The sequence below is a fragment of the Ambystoma mexicanum genome, chromosome 2q (assembly GCF_040938575.1).
Source record: "Ambystoma mexicanum isolate Mex_15411 chromosome 2q, UKY_AmexF1_1, whole genome shotgun sequence".
NCBI lineage: Eukaryota > Metazoa > Chordata > Amphibia > Caudata > Ambystomatidae > Ambystoma > Ambystoma mexicanum.
In genome coordinates, this window is record NC_090924.1 from 188,250,547 (window position 1) to 188,269,797 (window position 19,251).

At 44.9% G+C, this 19,251-nt stretch overlaps 1 protein-coding gene across 2 annotated transcripts in view; it reads left to right on the forward strand.

Annotated features, from left to right (window-relative positions):
- Nucleotides 1-225: 225 nt before the first annotated feature.
- The window catches only part of LOC138569268 (cathelicidin-1-like), a 242,583-nt gene continuing 223,557 nt past the window's right edge, over nucleotides 226-19,251 (forward strand). The window contains exon 1 of one of the 2 annotated variants that reach the window (XM_069647099.1): nucleotides 226-477. In XM_069647099.1, coding sequence (XP_069503200.1) covers nucleotides 289-477 — 189 coding nt within the window. In that variant the 5' untranslated portion in view covers nucleotides 226-288. The remainder of the gene's footprint in view (nucleotides 478-19,251) is intronic. The other variant, XM_069647100.1, reaches the window with a different exon arrangement.

Genomic DNA, 19,251 nt, shown 5'->3' on the forward strand with positions numbered 1-19,251 from the left:
TCACTGAATTTCATAGGTTTTTATTAGTGCAACTTAACCATAACGTCCCTTTAACATAGTTTTTTCAATTAATATATATATATACTTGTGTATTTCCTGAGAAGCACTGAAATCTGTTGAAAGGCGTTTGTGGATGGCGTGTGCATACATGACTTTTGGCTGCACGTTTGTTAGTCTCAGAGGGAACATTCCACAGGGGGGGAAGAGGAGACAGCCAGTAATAAATTCAGCCACTGCATAATCTAGCAACAAGCAGAGGCAGCTGCAGCTTCCCTCGAGCGCGAGGCAATGGAGAGCTGGTGGATATTCTCACTAGTCCTGTGTTGCGCTTCTTCGGCAAGCTGCGCCGCTCTGCCGAGGACACCATCAGGCCACCATGCGGCCCTCATCATAGGCAAGGCCATTGACTCTTACAACCGAGGGCCTGACGTGACCTCTATCTTCAAACTCCTTGAGGCCGAGCCAAGCCACAGACTTGTGAGTACTCTGAAAAATACTTCTCTCTGGGCTAGGGGTGTAGCAATGGCGCATTTCAGAATTTGGCTGAACGCCCAGTTCAAGGGAACCACAAAGGAGTTATGTTTATAAATAGCGCTTTAAAACTGATGAACTTCCGAAAAAAAAATAATAATATAACACTTTAAAAGTCATTCCTCGGTCTTCGATTTTTTTTATATTCTATTTTCAACAGCACAACCTTTCTAACTAAGATTTTAAGTTGAAATGATCAAAAAGCAACCTATTTGAATCTACAAAGCACCCACTTCTGAAGAATGTAGATGTTTCTTTGACGGGCAAATGCTTTAACAATTGAAATCTATTATGTTGGCTTGTTAAGAGGGTTGTTTGGGCTATTCTTTGCTTGTAGTCCAAGGGGTGCTTTAGAGTGTACGAAACTACAAGTCCCAAGTGCCCTCAAGTAACGAAGAGCAGTTGCGTTGCTAGACAGATACCGCCTGCCCAATCAAGGGCTCTTGTCAACAGTTCATTTCCCAAAGGCGATCCTAACGTTCTATGGTTCCTCAGCACACACAAGTAGAGTTAAAGATTCTATAGTTTTCACTTTCAAATTCTAGAAAAGTGCACTTTGCCAATTTTATTTTCTGGAACCCTGCAGATGAAAATGTACAGAGTATGTGGGAAGCACCTTGGACTGTGTCTGTGAAGGGATTTCGAGAGCCCTCCAGCACGTCGCCCTTGTGCTATCCTCCGTTGACTTGTAAGTTTTATTGCCCCAAGTCCTTTGAAGCACATGTATGAAGGTCTTAGAACATCCCTGCGTTATGCATGCAGAGTTGCATGATGGGAGCAAATATGTTCATGGTATGGTTGCATTAAAAATAAAAAGTGAATTCGAGATAATCTGTTTATCCACGATATAGCATCATATCGATCATTTATATTGACCAACGCATGAGGCATTGATAACAAATATGATACGATGCATTAACCAGCAGTGTAGGGCTTAATGAGCAGTAACCAATGGCAGGCACATTGGAGCATGGGTAATCAATAGAAAGATGATCAGGTAGGCCAGCCCGGTTACCAGCCAGTGATGGAGTGTGACCAGTACACGAGGCAGAGTGATACATGAGTGAGGCAGTGCACATTGCTCTCCTCAGCAAAAGTTGTCTTTTTAACTATGCTTGCAGGAGCCATGAGTGCTAGCTGGGCATGCCCATGTGATGTTTCTCAGCCCTGGGCATGCCCGTGTGATGTTTCTCAGCCCTGGGCACGCCCGTGTGATGTTTCTCAGCCCTGGGCATTCCTCTTGGTTGAATTCCATTCCATTGTTTTGGCTTCTCAGCCCCATTAGAGCACGGGGCCCACCAGTGGCAGCTTAGGCTTGTGCATGGCCTGACAGGATGCATACTGGCACACACCCTACTCAAAGGTGTCCACGCAACGGCTTCAATGCTGGCTCTCATCAGTCGGGTGGAACGTGGCCAGCAGGGATTCCCTCACAATACAAGGGATAACAGGGTGTGCTGGAAAGTCCAATGCGCCATGACTGTTTCGATCAAGAGGGGCCCAACATCTTCCCTTGGGCACACAGCATGGAGGTGTGGGGTGCTGAGGTGGGAGATAAGGGGGAGCAGTACCCGAGGATACCCTGAGCCGCGCGACCCCCTGAGGGCTCAGACGCTGCAGTTTGGTGGATGGTCCAGGAGGCAGCACCACTGGAAGGGAAGCGCTCAAGATGACAGAGTGGAGCTTGAGTACAAAGAGACAGGCTTGCCTGGAGACCACAGCTGGGCCATGTCACGAAGTCCAAGCTTTAGCAGGCCAAGGCTTCCTCAGTGTCACGACAGACAGACAAGACACACAAGATAACCCATTGTGAGCAACACTGCAAGTCAAAGGGCACTAGTGGAATCGGGTTTTTGTAGAGGTTTGTTAGCACACCTGGTAATTAGGTGGTACAGGAACAGAGCTCCTCCATGCAGTGTCCACATGGGGCAGCACATCCCCCTGAGGCATGCATCTCTAGGTTAACCGGAGCCAGTTCCTGAAAGTGGATCACGTTGTTCGGTGAAGAAAGACTGTTTTGTAATTTGGGGCCAGAGTCTAGATTTATTTAAATACCGGTGGCCGATTTATAATGGCACACACAACATTATTAAGCAGTAGAAAAGCGAATAGGTTTTGTCTGCCTTATTGCACGTGGAGTTGCATATGCCCCAATAATACCTTTATATGTATAGCACAGTTCCCATAAAATAAGTCATAAAACGTGATTGCCGATGCTCCCAGCAATGCCATGTGCGTCATCACATCCTCCAATAAGAGTCCATATTCCTACCCATTCACCTAATGTGATGTGTAGCCTTGAAGCAACTGCCGTCATATGCCAAGTGCAGCCTGAAGAGCCCTATTACCACATGCAAGATATGTCCTCACTTATTTAGGTGTCACCACCTGTAAACATACCCTCATGTGTCCGGTGTAGTCACTATTGATATGCTATACCCTCCGAGCACAAATGCCGCAGTAAGGCCCTCTGACGAGTGGTATTATCACATATGTAAAGTATTGCCTCACGTGTGCAGGTGCTGCCATCACAGTTCAAGCGAAGCCCTACATTCCCAAATAACACCATAACGTTCCGCTAAGCCACAATTTGCAAAGAAAGGCATCACCGGTGCAGACATTGCATTTGTAACGTCTGTGTTTTCAGTGTGAGGCTTCTGATAGGTACATATATTTAAGTGCTTAAGCACAGTTCAGGTGCCTTGTCCATCACAGTATTTGGAAGCAAAATGGGAAGTGAAGGGAAAGGGCCAATGCGGGTCAGCCGAGGAGGTGTGGCAAGCGGGTGTGCGTTTGTGGGGTGGAGGCTGTCCTGGCCCCCACTCTCCATATGTTTTACTCCTGCTCTGAGTAAGAGCAGTAAGAGTGCGGCCACGCTGCACGTACATCACCCCTTGTACTACACATTGCAGACAATGAACTCCAATCAACCGAGCACATTACATTCATCAGTGTGACTCAAAAGGGTGTGCTGAGCTCATCTGATCCACAACACATGAGTTGAGGATGGTAAGTGCCCATTTCCAATCTTTGTCAATTGCCAGACAATGCCCAAAATCTTTGCTTTAAATCGTTTGTGCTGCTCATGCCTTTGGTGGATGGATATCCCTCATCTGAAGAAAGCCTTCTTTGTGTTTTGGGTGTCTTCATGCTTCATATGTTCGCCTGCTCATGGTCATGTGAGACAACCAAACTAAACGGTGTACGAGCCGGGCCTGTGGCTCAGTAGATCAATGCATCCACTACAGGGGCCTGTGTTTGACCTCATGGTCACAGCTTCAAATCCTGGAAGGTCAATTGGGTAACCAAACACATCTGTTATTAGCGCCAAGATGCTGTTTGGGGGTGAACAGGCACTTTACAAATACACCGGTCATGTTATAGAGAAATAGTTCAGCGCTTCATCTTTCTTGGATGTTTAAAACAAGCCTCACATATATAAAGTATCATTTGTGTTGAGAAATAGGCATTTCTAGCAATAGAGAGATGCAATATTGTACATTTTTATGGAATATGATAAAGCAGGATTGGTGGGTAAATGACTTATTAAAAATGCCTTGGCTTTGGGAATAAAGGTTCCTGGTATAGTGAAGCCTTTTTCGTTTTTTGGTACTGCTGCCATTTTAAAAAATTGAATTTTATTTAAATTGTTTTCTTTTCCAGTCATTGCATTTAATATGCGATAGAAGATTTTATGACTCTATCTATCAATTCGATTTACATTATTTTTGCGATAACTGCCCGTTGCTTTATATTTAGCATTTTGATTCATGAATGTTTTATTTTAGATGGTATTTTTTTGTTTATGCTTTTATGGGATAATAGCCCCAGATAATGCTTCTTGACTTCACTTGAACCAGACAGGATAAGAGCAGAAGGTAGAGCTTCCAGATGCAAACTCAGTTGCTATAGTAACATAGTGACCCAAGAGGGTCTCATAAGAGTTAGAAGACATGGTGACTACAAAAGGCAAAGACACACAAGTTAGTTACAAGAAAGTGAAGACCACTGGACAAGGCTTTCCTCTGAAGTAACCTACAATGGCACAAGAAGTGCAAACCCTGAAGCGTGAGTGCTATTCTCAGGGTAGATACACCAAAAGAGGTCTGCTATGTTATCTGTACAATAAAAATTACATTTTACACAATAAACCCTGGACAAGAAGGATGTGCCTCCGTTGATCAAGGCACCAACATTGCACACAACATCTGCCAGCAACTCCAGTGGTCCCAAAACCACTTTAAAGATGGCCGCCGCCGTGCCCAGCCTTCCTACACTCTCTGATTTGCTTGGTGAGCCACCCTGCAGCACCATGTGTTCTGATTGGTGGTCCCTGGGTACAAATCCAGGAGCTCAGCCGAGCCGTGAGGCGAAACCGATCCCAGAACCAAGGCCCAAACATAAGGCTCCTGTCTTTGCCTGTCTTGTTGGGCATGACAGCCAGGCTGCTCTAACGACTACTCCTCACTGATCCAAGAAACCTCCACAGCTGTTCGTGATGCCTCTCACTACTTATCTTCAGCATCCCAGCCTTTCATTCAGGTAAGAGGTGCCTTGGCCCCTCATACGCATCCTATGTCTCCGACACTTGTCTGTACTCTGCTCTCAGAGACAACCCTTCCATCGCTCCCATTTGGTTACACAAAGGAGATCTGCCGGTATTGGCTCCATTCTCAGCCCATCAGCGTTTACTTGACTTCCCCAAGCTACTCCTCCCGCCTCCCTCAAGATTTCTTCCAGTACGACACTGGTCAGTAGCACTCGACAATCTGCCCGATCCTTCTACCCTCTGCACACCACTGTTGCAGGAATCCATAAACCGGCAGAGCGCGCGCCCATCACTCTGCACCCATCAATGCAGGACCTGCAACCGGGGGTTATACACCACTCCCTAGTCCACCCGGCTATCCGCCAACCACATCCAAAAGCTTGTCTCCGAGTGCCGGACCCAAACATGTATCACCTACATTACCTGATGACTCGCTCCCACTACGTATTGACATTCACCAACTCTGTGTCTCACACTATTGCCTGATTGTGTTGGTCTCTATAATGGTGAACTCCCTACTGTCATTTTGCCCCATGCATTATGTTGTTTCCCACCTACCTGTTACTATGATTGATATAGCCCCCTGCACCATGAGGTGAGCCTCTCCATATCGTGCACCCTAATCTATGTCGCTCTTTACCTACCTGTAACTGCATGTTTGCTGTAGCACCCCTCACCATGAGGTGAGGCTTTCCAAATTGTGCACCTGAACCTATGTCACTCTTTAGCCAGCTGTAACTGCATGTTTGATGTAGCACCCCGTACCATGAGGTGAGGCTTTACACATTGTGCACCCAAACATATGCTGCTCTTTACCTACCTGTAACTGCATGTTTGATTTAGTACCTCGTGCCATGAGGTGAGGCTTTCTAAATTGTACACCCAAACATATGCTGCTATTTACCTAACTGTAACCAATGTGCTATGCACTTCCTGTAACCTGCGCCCAGATGCCCCAGGGTTCGGTGCACTGAAATAAATGTAAATAAATAAATAGACACTATGGCACTACAGATTCTGAGGAAAAAAATCAAAAGGAATGAACAATGTGCATAATTAGGCAATGCAAATGTTTTGAGGGATCTCCAGAAGCTTAAAACATTGTTAATGTTGCTAAAATATTGAAGCATGGAATTTTATAAAACAGTGACTTAATTAGTAGCAGAGTGGGCCGAAGGAATTGCAAGTAGCCTATGGACAGAAAGAAAAAGGTGGTGACTGGGTACATATCTGAAAAATGTCTTGATGCTGAAGTCAGTGTTTATAGATGGAAGGCCCAGCGGATGATATAGAAGGACCTTTATCTAATATGTTAAACCAACTGGAAGCATTTGGGTTATTACATCACTGGGTGCAAAAGCAGTTCTTGATGGCAGTTTCAGTAAGTTCTTCATTTTAAAATATTTGGCCTACTTTTACTGAAAATGTTGGAAGGTCGATGTCTGTTAAAATGTACGTAAAGGTGCTTTTTTGTTCCTGCATCTCCTCACATATATCGACCATCTTTGCTAAAGTGGTATCTATGATGTATCAGAACATCTGAGGCAACACAAACTCTATAACAATGAATCTAAATAAATATAATTTGATGTCATAACCGTTATCAATGATTCAACAATGAATGAGAACTGCACATAGTCATGGAGGAAGGGTGTTTGCTTGTGCCCATTGTTTATTGAAAGTTTAATTGTGTTTATGGTCCCATAGGCGGGGAAACACATTTTCAGTTGTGAAAATCAATGAATATATTTGAAAATAATGAATTGTCTAATAGTTTCCATACGCCACTGATGTGCTGACAATTGTGGCATTACTAGTATGTGGTTAAGATAGATTTTCCAAAATCTGAGGAGGATTTTGGAAGGCCGACCTATTATGGTGAACAGGAAAGACACTAAAGTCTAGCCAATCCTGATCACGGTAGGTAGCAGAATGGTAAGTTTTAGACTTAGGAGGGGCTCTAAGAGTGATCTAGGGATACAATGAGTCTGGACAGAACAACACCAATAATTCCAGTTAGACAGGAAAATATAAAATCTATATTGAATTATATGGCCTTTAAAATACAAATTAAGCAAGTGAAACTTCTAGTCAAATATTGCCACACACTTACTATAACAAAGATATATACATTAAACCTCATGGGAAGATAGAAAGCATTTGATTTGATAACCAGTGTCTGATGCATACATTTCAGTCAAAACACTTTAGAACAACCATAAAATAATTCCCCAACACTTCATAATTCCAACCGTAAGATGGTTTGGGGCTTGTGCCCTAAAGTCACCAATTCCAAAGTTATACGTTTCAGGTAGGTTTACGATGTTATTGGATGATGCCAGTGGATATGACTCAAGGTTCAAAAAGTTAAGGAAAGTTCAGGTAAGTAACTCTCACAATCTTACTGCACCAAGTTAGGCCTAGGAAGGGATCCTTCACCATGCTACCACAAACCTAAGTTAGGAAAGAGAGAGATAGGAACAGGACTTTAAACCTATGAAAACCTATGGAGGACAGCGGGCAAAAGAAACAGGTATATGAACTTACCCCCAACTCCGATATTTCCAGAGACCACTGCTGAGGTTCCAGATTCCTTAGGGACACAGTCTTCTCTGCTTGGTTTGGTCAAGGAAGGCCCAAGGGTCACGGTTGCAGAGGTCACTTTTGTGTGCAGGATTTATTTTTGGTCGATCTCTGTGTTTGAATCTCGTTTCCAGGTCCCTTCCAGCTGAACACACTTGCACAGAAAATATAATGACTTCTGCAGAACAGGCAACCTGTGGACACATCCAGGGAGCGAAGAAGATGCATGACACTGGGAGTCACCATGATCAGGTGGCAACAGGCGGTCTTCAATGGACTGACAAAGCAGCAGGCTCAATATGTCTTTTCTTGATGCAAGAAGGCTGGACATGCAGAACTAGGCATCTTGTACTACAAGTTAAAGAAGAGAATGGTGAAGATAAAAGCCTGTGAGTTACAAAATGGGTGAAGTGCCTAATGCAGAGAGAGAGCTGGACACGCAACGTCCTATTTCCAGAAAGGAACACAAAGCAGTGCAGCATCTTACCAGCAGAAAAAGCTAGAGAAGTAAAGCTGGAGAATCCTGTAGTCCTGAGAGAGAGAGAGAGACAAAGAAGGTGGAGGGTTGACCACAGAATGCTGGTGGTGGACCAGGAGTCCAATAAACTATGCCAAAACCACTTGGGAAGCAGAAATGTGGAACCTGACGGTATTAGAAATACTCTGTGACCATCCTAGACGACGGCATGAGAGAAGAGACATTGCAGCATCATGAGCGACCACACTGGTGAAGGAGAGAACAAACCCTGATCAAGTATAAGCCCTGGTGACGTTTGTGGGATGTTTTTACCCATGCATCCGAGCCCTACCACAAAAACTGTGCCTTACTGGCATTGAAAACATCATGATGGCCAGAACTCCCCAGAGAGTGCACAGGGAAAACATGAAGAATAGGCTGCCACCCATTTTTGCCTATGTTGTGAGCACAAGAGAGCACTGCCTAAAACCACCATTGGGCTACACACACAGTAGCCTGAAACCATTGTGAATGGCAATGCTGATTGCCAAAAAAAGCAACTCAGAACTGTGGGGAATTCATTTTCTTAATCCCAAAAATGGTTGCATTACCAGTACTCACCACTATCAGAGAGCCGGCGTTTTAAAACCACCAGACTTTTGTGTAAAACTGCACAAATGAAACAAAACCAGACCAAGGAAAGACTTGCTAAGAGGTGGAAGAATGTAAAACCATATTCTGAAATGACTTGAAGGAAGTAATTATTTAATGTATAGGTACAAATTGTCAGTTTGATTTGAATGTAGAAAACTGGGAACAAAAAGTGACATTTAGCAGAAACCTGGCTTAGTGAAACTGGATTCTGCCTGACAACTACCCCCGACAGGTATGCCTAGCTGCATCCTGCTGCCCCTTGCCAAAAGGAGTTGTCACCTCTCTGATTAGATTAGGGGTGGAGCACCTAACTGGGAGGAACAGAACAATGCAACTCCCTTGACTCAGGCAAATGTTATATTGGGGGCGTCATAAAGTGGCTTCCTCTTAGGGGAAACTGGGAGGGGCAGTGCCTCTGCTAGCAGCTGAGCTTGGGGGAAGTGGATAAACCAGTTATTCCACCCTGTGATGTGGGAAGCCACACCCCTTTTTGACCAGGGCATAATTTTAAAAAGATAGATAACTCATAGTGCGGACTTGTCAGAATTATATAAGTAATATCATTATTTTTGTGATTTTTCTGTGAACATTTTGAGAGGCGTTAGGACCCTGTGGGGTATTCTGGGGGGTTGCTACTCCAAATGTCTTACTCCAAATGTCTGCAAGTTAAAAATCTGACACTTCATCAATTAATGTCCATACTCCTTGCGCACATGTGTGTAATTTTGGGTAAATGTCCGATATTGCAAAACCAGTTAAAAAGCGCAAAATGTTGTCATTTTTGAATGCAAGCCCCCAGGAAGATCAGAGGCGGACAAGCATGGACCATAAGGAATATATAATGTGTACATGTAATTTCAACAAATTGTATATCTGGGAAAGATGTATTTGAATCAAATATAGATTTGTGGGCAAACTGACCAGGGGAGGATCCTCTGACCCATAAACAGACCTCATCATGATGACAATCCATTTCCTTCCCCCAATCATGGGAGAGGGGAGAATTGGGCCAATGACAAGTAGAGAGGGGCAGGCTTAGCTAGGCCCAGGCACACACCCATTTTCAAAACACATAAAAAGAGACTGCTGGGACAGGTAGAGACATTCAATTCCATTTGCTGCGGAGCATGCTGACCGACGACTTCACATCCAGAGATCCAGACTTCAAATCCATCAATCTCCAAAGACCAGAACTTTACTTCAGAACTTAAAGCAAGGGCCTAAATCCACAAACTGAGAACTCTTCTCAGCAGGCCTCAGCAACCTTAAAATCATTTGCAAACTATTCCACAGCCGGGCGAGCTGTTGAATTAGTCAAAGTAAAGAGACTGTGATATTTAAAACTAGAGGAGGAAATGAGAATCATAGTGGGACCAATCTCATTCCAGTTCAAGTAAAGGGATGCTGAAAAATTGGATAACGTTACCACGGGGAGAGCACAGAACAACTCTCTGTACAGAGAATCCAGAGAAGAATAACAAAACCGTTAAAAGTAACCATCAAAGAGAGACGAAACCAGAAAACAGTAAAATGTATGTGAACTGATACAATGAGTCACCAGAGACTATCTGAATATCAGTTACTAAAACAGAACTTTGCAAGAAGCAAAAGCCCCAGGAAAAAAGTCATTTTCCTGTCTTTACTTGTCCTAGGGGTAGGGTCAGTTAGGCTTAGTTTCAATGGAGGGCCGGTTGTGTTGAGACATTCAGTGATGATGGACGAGGCCCATACCTAGTGCTAGTTTAGTTAGGTAGGGCTGCCTTATAGCATCGGGAAACATAGTCCTTTCCCCTTTTCTTTAATAAACCTCTTTGTGAAATGGATTATCAGACTCTGTGGCCGTCCTCTGACCCGCCACACCATGTCATGAATGGAGTTGGACAGCATGGACATACAGACATATAATGCAGCGTATCATGTCAATAGTTGTTGAGACCCAAAAGAGTGTACTTTAAACACACACCACCTCTGACATACTTATAAAAGAAAATAGACAACCGTAAAATCCAATTAAGAACATTTCTGAAAGTATGAATGTACAATCACCAATAACAACATATTATTGTTCCCCTATGGTAATAACAACAGCATGCTCGTCTCGCATAACTTGTCTCCCTTTTCACTCATTTTCAAATATCCTCAAAATATCATATAATTCCCTAAAAGTTGTGATTATACAACACCATTTTGTTCGATGCGATGCATCTTTAACTTGCTTTCAATTTTGAAAATCTTTAACTCTTTATTTTATTATTTATTTCACATCTTTTTAAAGAATTATAAATAGAAAATACAATTTCATCTGTCAAAAAGCATTAACAGGATACAGCCGTAACCATACATAAATGTAAATGACCGCAGATTAGGTATGACAGGCAGTATTAACTCTTCCAATGCCCTAATGACATGTATTTTATGTTCTTGTGTCACCTATATATAATGCCTCCTCGAATAGGAGATGTGCCCAGAGGGTTGTTTTCCTTATGCCATCTTCTCCTCTACTGGCAGCTTCTCCTATCTTATGCCACACTGCCCCGAACATTCTGCCTAACATTTCATGGTTTTGGTCAAGTTGGGCCTACCACAGCCCAATATCAGTGGTCCTACCCCCTTATCGACCTCCTTACTTTCTCTGCAGTTGATATCCTTGAGGCCCTCGGTGGCCACAATTACTCCTTATATGCAACTGCCCCTGTATCCGCATCCCGTTAAACCCGGATGCTCTTGCTTTTAACTACCTTGCTTCAGTGGCTTTCAACCAGTGGTGATATAGTCTCTCTGGAAGGTGATCTTTTTTCACTCCATTGACCTGATTTCCAGAGAAAAGCTGCAACATTGAGCCATGTAGCATACCACCTACAAGACAACACAAGTGACCATACATACTCATGAGATTTTATCTGTAAACTCCCTCATTCAATGCAAACCTGAACATGCACAAACTACGGAACTCAAGAGGCAGGGCAAAGAGTTGGGAAATAGGTTCTTCAATTAGTGTTACCGTATAAATGTGCAGTATGCAAAAGAGCAAACAGAAAATATAAATATTCAAGACAACATTCATTGACTACTGTTCAAATGGATTTTTGAACTCTGACCTGGTGGGCAGAGGTTCAGAAGGACAGCCTAGTTTCTGGGAACAGAGTAACCTTCTGGACAAGCTAGACCAATCAAGGTAGCATTGGCGGCGATCAAGGCTAGGATTCAGGAGGGGTGAGGGTGACTGAAGGACCTCAATGAGCACACAGAGTAAAGTACACTACAAATCACTCCCCGTCAGGTGTATATATATAAAAAATACATGTACATTAGATATTACATTAGAGGAATTAGATATTCAAGGCCTTTGAACTCAAACACAAAGCAATTATCAACAGTAATACTTCAATACAACACTACTATAACACATACATAATATACCAAGTGGCCTAAAGAGTAAAAGCATGGAATGGGCCCACAACCTAAAAGGAAAGGGAGCAAGCAGTGCAAATGGGCAGTTCTTCATCAATAAATTCCTAACTGAGAGGCAGTCCAGTCCCTACGAAGAGTCGAGCCTAGTGCTCAAATGTACTTTCAATTGCAGGTGCACGCGATAGTGCAGAAGGGCGAAAACGGGGTCTCTTGCAAGGGCTGTGGCAGCTCAGAAAGGTGGGTGAGGCAAAGAAGAACAAGTTCCCACTATTTTTGTATGTCTCCCCAAAAGGGTAGAACAGGTTCAAGGAGTTGGGAAAGGGACAGTAGCACAGGCTACCTGTGGAAAGGTGAGTAGCCCTCAGGGGACACTCGAGCGTAAAAGTGGAAGGATGCGCTAGGGGCCACTGGTAAGGGTTGCTAGTACTCATGATCCAGGCACACTCCAGACCAAACTTCAGCATTCGAGTCCACTTTGGTTGCAAGTTCAAATGTGGCAGTTGTGTGGCTCTGTGGCTTTCAGCGGCAAAGATACAGCGATGATTCCCTGGCAGGACAGTGGTGATTTCTCCGCTCCTGGTGAAGGGATCAGGCCAGACTTCAGGGCACAGAGGGGCAAAGCAGCAAAGCAAGTGCAAAGTTAATCACAATGGATGGGCGACACAGTGATCGTGTGTACTCCAGTTCGGGCACTCTCTCTTTATTCCAGACCTGGGAATTCACAGAGCTTACAATCTACCAAGTTTCAAGTGTCAACTCAAAATGGCAGCGGCTTCAGAGCAAAGGTCCTGCACAAGCTGGTCAGTTCACTGGTTGGCCCAGGAACACTTACGAAGAGGCTTACGTACAGGTTTATATGAAGGTGTCGTGAATAGTTGATCCCACTATTCAAAAGGGTCGAAGCACCTTTGCAGACCTCCTGGTTTGATCAGATGCAGAGAGGTCCAGAGGGACAACAGCGTGCTCAGGGTGCCAAACATTACAGCAGTCACCATCGGCTCCCCGACTCGGCTCCTTAGTTTCAGGATGCTTGGATCCTTTCCTAGTTTCAGTGAGAACTCAAGAGATGGACCTGGCATGGGTGTTTGAGCCTTCTATTATCCAGAATCTCCTTCACGCCAAAAAGAAGAGGACCCAATGGGAGATCTGCTCACATACAGGCACACCAGATGTGGACCAATCACGGAAGTTGACGACCCAGTCATTCCCAGCACCCCAGACTCTCTGGCACTCCTGATGTGTATTGGAACTAGACAGTCCAGCCCACATCCTGGAGGCACACACACAAGGCATGCAGAAGCCTGCGAAAGCCTGGCGTTTCGTGGAAGAATGCACGGCCAAACAAGGACTTTCCCGGGTTGGCTCGATGAAAAGAAATGAGGCGGAGGCGAAACGAAGGGGAACCAGGTAAGTTTATTTATCGAAGGGGCCCGCCGTGCCCATACACTCCTTCAGGGCTCCAACGGTCTCTGGGGTCACGCGAACCAAGCTCCGTAGTGTAACAGGGAGAATGGCTTGCGTGCCCCGCATTCTGAACATGGCCGTCTCTACACACCTCCCTCCTCACAGAACAAAACATTTAAAATACGAAAGACCTAATATTACATTTCCATTTAAGAGAGATATAAATCATTTTTCCATAGAACGTTTCAGCAAAAGTACTCTTAGCTTTAAAGTATTAATTTAGATAAAATCTGTAAACACTACAGACTAAAATTAAAACGCTATAGACGCACCCTATATCAATAGGATGCATAGTCTTTCATCCACACAGGTTTTGACCTGAATCTCTGATAACTACCAGAACTGCCATCAACATTTTTTATCAACCACATTCTCATTCTTATTCTCAACTTGAACACTTCCCTCAGAACTGTCATGAGCACTTCCGCTTTGTTCGCTCTCACCCCCGCCTTGAACTCTTCCCCTCTTCTCATCTCTTTTCTTTTTGCTGTCATTATTAGATTCATTATTTTCCACTCTCTTATCCTCACAATATGCCTTTGCAATTCTCCCTTTGGACCAGACCTCTCCTCCTTCCAATATAACCACACTCTTCTTCACTGCAGAGATCCTTTTTGGACCCATAAACTTGCTGTCCAGACATTTGTTTACTAGTCTTGGATTCCTTACGTATATCATATCTCCTACTTTCCACTCACGCTCTTTCACTTTCTCCCGTGCATCAAAACACATTTTGTTTCTTTCTTGACTCTCCCTGATACATTTCATTATCTGTTTTCTATCTACATGAACTACTCCCGCTACTCCCAACCAACCTGGACACAGTTTAGTTCCAGGTTCCCTTCCTTTAAGAGAAACAAATGGTGACACCTTTGTCACTGAATGTGGGGTAGTGAGATAATTCCATGTCATTATCTCCAACATCTGCTTCCATGGCTGCCTTGCCTTCATGGCTAACTGCACACCTTCCTTCAAAAGACAGTTTACTTTCTCCACCAGGCCATCGTCCCGTGGGTGGTATAACACAGTTCTAACATGTCTAATGCCATAGCTACTGAGGAATTTTTTCATTGCCACCGAGACAAACTGAACTCCGTTATCTGAAACTAGTTCAGTGGGCACACCTTCCCTTAGGAAAGTTTTCTCTAGGAACAGAATTAGCTCTCTAGCCGTGACCTCTCTTACTGCTTCCCATTCAATCCATTTCGTGTGGAAATCCACCAACACAAATAAGAATTTCAATCCATCACCTAATCCCATTATGGGTCCCACAATGTCTACCGCAACCTTAGACCACGGGTGCTCTGGCACCGTGTTAAAGCTCAACGGTGTTTCTCTCATCACCTTGGTTTTGTCACTCAATTGGCACTCCATGCAATCCTTCACCCACCTCTCTGCCATTTTATCTATACGCGGCCACCAGAAATTCTGTCTGAGTTTCCTCTTCATGGCACTTTCCCCTGGATGGCCTTCATGGGCCAGCTCCAAAAGAGTCTGCCTGATGGCCAGCGGAGGTATCACACAACGTCCTCTCCTCAACATGCCTTCACTTATGTTCAATTCTTCCTTAACTTCCCACCAATTGTTAAAATTCTGATCCAAATCTTCCCTGTGGGGCCATCCCTTCACAGTCCATTCTTTGATCAACCTAAGTTCCTCATCGGACTCCTCTTTCTGTAACCACTTTTCTTGGTCCACTTCCTCACTAACCTCAGCTATCACTGATTCTTCTACTGTCTCATCTTCCACTCTCTCAGTTTCTCTTAAAGGCATTCTCGATAGACAATCTGCTACCAAATTTTTCTTCCCAGGAAGATAACTCAGGTCAAAGTTGTACCCCTGAAGACCCAAACCCCACCTGCTTATCCTAGGCGAGCCCAAAGCCCACCTACCACTCTCGAACAACTGAACTAATGGCTTGTGATCAGAGCGAACAACAAATCGCCTGCCCCAAAAGAAAAATTTAAAATGTATCACAGCCCAAAACATGGCCAAAGTCTCTCTTTCAATCACTGAATACTTGAACTCCGCCCCCCTCAACACTCTTGAAGCAAAGGCAATCACTCTCTCCTTCTTGTCCACATCCAACTGTACCAAAGTGGCTCCCAACCCCTTCAAACTTGCATCTACAATTATTACTGATTGCTACTTTGATACTTTCAAATGCCTTCCCACATTCAAGTCCACTCAAATCTTTACCCCTTTTTAAGAATCATTCTTATTGGGACCGACACTGTTGCAAAATCTTTCACAAAATGATGGTAATATTCTGCGAGTCCTAAAAATGACCTCACTTGGTCCTTATCTGTCGGTACAGGAGCTTTTTCTACAGCTTCTACTAAACATTTTTTTGGTCTCACACCCAATTCATCAATCTCATGTCCGAGATACTCTACTCTTTTTACAGCAATCTTACACTTGTCTCTTCTCAGTCATTCCGGCTTCCGACAACCTTCCCAACACTTCTCTCAACACTTCATCATGTTCCTCCTTAGAATTTGCAAATACTAGCATATCATCTTGGAACACCACAACATTCCTCACACCCTCCATCACTTTGTCCATTATCCTCTGAAACACAGCCGCTGCCGAGGCAAGTCCGAATGGCATCCTTCGATACTTGAAAGTTCCAAAGACCGTAATGAACGCCGTCAAATGTGTAACGCTCACCTGGTTCCCACGGGGGCGCTGGTCTAGTCTGGATTGCTGTGGCCTCTTCTAGCGTGATGCGTAGGACCGGGCACACCGATTGGACAGGACCTCCAAATCGTGCTTGCCTGGCCCGTAGGAATATCCTTCTGCAGATGAGAAAGGGGATTAACAGTCTGCAGAATAGTGTGCAAGCTCCCCCCTTTCCCCTTTCGTTCCTCTCTAACTTCCTCCAAACCCCGGTTTAAGCTCACCTTATGGTTTGGAAGGATGAACTCTCCATCCTGCTTCTGGTGCAGGGGCGCGCGTTCGTCCAGTTACTTCACTGGTTTTCAGAATGGCGCTGGCAAAATCCACTTGACTTTCCTGAGCGATGCGCCGTAAGTATGAAAGTTCAAAGTTCAAGTGAGGCCCCCTTTATGTTGTCTTTCTAGCCTGTGATCTGTCCTTTATTTCAGGTGCAGAATGAAGGCGATGTGTCGAGGGGTTAAACTGCCGAGGTGAGTAGGGTTGAGGGCGATCCCTCTAAATGTCCTTATCATGCCCCAGAAATGTCTCTTGTCCTTTCCCCATAGGGGCCGGGGTACGGTACCTGCCAACGGGGCGGCGCCGACCCGAAATGTGGAAGAAAAGCCGGTAAGTATTATGGCTGTTAATCAGGCTTTCCTTCTGTGTTCCTTCTGCTCACCTTTTGTTTCTTCCTCTCTCCCCTGGGTGCAGAGATGTGGCGTCCGATGCTGACAGCCGCGATGGAGCCGGGAGATGTCTCGAGGACAGGTGAGTGAAGCGTGGTGCTGCAGCGAGCAACACAATGCTTTTAAATGGAAGTCTTTCTTCAGGGATGCTGGCGAGAAGATTCCGGATGCAGGTAAGAAGTTTGAAATAGTCCTTGGTTTTCATCTTTCTCTTCTCTTCCTTCCTTGCAGGTCTTCCAGGTTCGAGGCGGGCGTGGCTGGAGTCCAGGAGCAGGAGCAGACACGGTGAGCGTTAAGCTGCAGGAAGCAGAACAACGCGAAGCATGAGCTGCTGTCTGGGCGTGGCTTAAATAGCCTCCAAAGAAGTCCCAGGTATGTATCCTTCCCCATCTAGGTATGTATCCTTCCCTGGCCACGCCCGAGTGAAAAAATAGTCCCTATGAAAAAATAGTCCCTTCAGGTCTCAGGGAGGCCTGAAGCGTGCAGCATGGTCTGCATCAGGTAAGTGCACAAAACACCTCCCTTTATGAGCCTGGCACCTATGGCGCCAGGACTGATGTCCAACATGAGCCTGGCGCCAAAGGCGCCAGGACTGAGTCCAAAGAGCCCCTATAAGGGGCCGCTGGGCTTTTACCCGAGGGCATGATGCCTGCTTCCGGGGGTGCTGGGCCTGGCCTGGTGCTCCGGGGGTAGGCATCATGACAGCACTCCCCCCCCCAAGGCCCCTCCCAAGGTCGTTCCTTCTGGAGGTTTTGGTTTGTTTGGGAAATTCCGATGGAACCTTTTTACCAGCCGAGGTGCATGTACGTGATCACTGGGTTCCCAAGACCTTTCCTGAGGCCCGTACCCTTTCCAATCAATTAGATAGAAAAGTTTTGATTTTGAGATCTTAGAATCCAAAATGTTCTTCACCTCGAATTCAGGCTCCCCATCTATCTGAATCGGTTCTGGTGGCTTTGTTAATCTGGTTCCTGGGTGCACTGGTTTCAAAAGTGACACATGAAAAACGGGGTGAATCCGCATGTTAGCTGGTAGATCGAGCTTGACTGCCACTGGGTTGATTATAGCTTTGATCGAGTAAGGGCCTAAATACCTTGGATTAAAAGTTTGAGGCCCCTTGAGTGATAGGTGTTTGGTAGCCAACCATACTTGAGCCCCTATTTGGTATGGAGGCGCCTCTCTTCGATGCAGATCCGCATTCTTTTTGTATTTCCCTTTCGCATGTTGCAAATGTGCAGTTGCATCCTTGAAGGCTTGAGTAATCGTAGAATGCAAATGGTCCACTGCAGGCATTTCAAGGCTCAGAGGTGAGTCCAAGTCTGAAGTACGAGGGCGATGTCCATATAGGGTATAAAAGGGGCTCTGACCAGTTCCAGAGTGTATTGAGTTATTGTATGCATATTCAGCCACCCATAAAATGTCCTTCCAATTACCCTCCGATTGGTGCAACATACATCGTAGATATTGTTCAAGGGTCTGGTTCGTTCTCTCCGTCTGACCATCGGTCTGTGGGTGGTGGCTGGTCGAGAGTCTTACGTCGATTTGTGCCAGTTGACAACACTTTTTCCAAAAATGAGAAATAAACTGGCTTCCCCGATCGGAGACTAGTATGGACGGGAATCCATGCAAACGGATGATATTTTCGAGGAATTCCTTGGCAAGAACAAAGGCTAAAGGTAATCCTTTCAACGGAATAAAGTGGGCCATTTTGGAAAATAAATCCACCACAACCAGAATAGTATTGTAACCATTACAAGAGGGCAGGTCCGTGATAAAATCTAGTGACAGGGTGTGTCAAGGTGCTGGTGGAATGTCTAAGGGCTGAAGAAGACTGGCGGGTCTTGTCTTTTGACCTTTGTTTTGGGTACAAACTCCACAGGACATCACGAAAGATTTAATATTCTTTCGCCAGGAAGGCCACCAGAATTGTCGTTTAACCTTTTCCTCTGTTTTGGCAATGCCAGGATGTCCTTCCATCAGGGTATCATGATGACGGGAAATAACCAGTTCTTGCAATTCCTTTTCTGGCAAAAATAAGCGTCCTTGGAAGTAAGGTAAGCCATCCTTGACTGAAAAGTTAGACCCCTTTTTGATCCAATCCTGCAAGGCTGAAGAGTCCAGGAATTGTTTCACTCGTGCTTGAATGTCTTCAAGGGTTTGTAAAGTGGTTATCCCCAAAATTCTTTATTCGGGAATTATCGGCAAAGGTTCTGAGTTTGTGTCTATTTCTTCCATTCCAATTCGGGATAGAGCGTCCA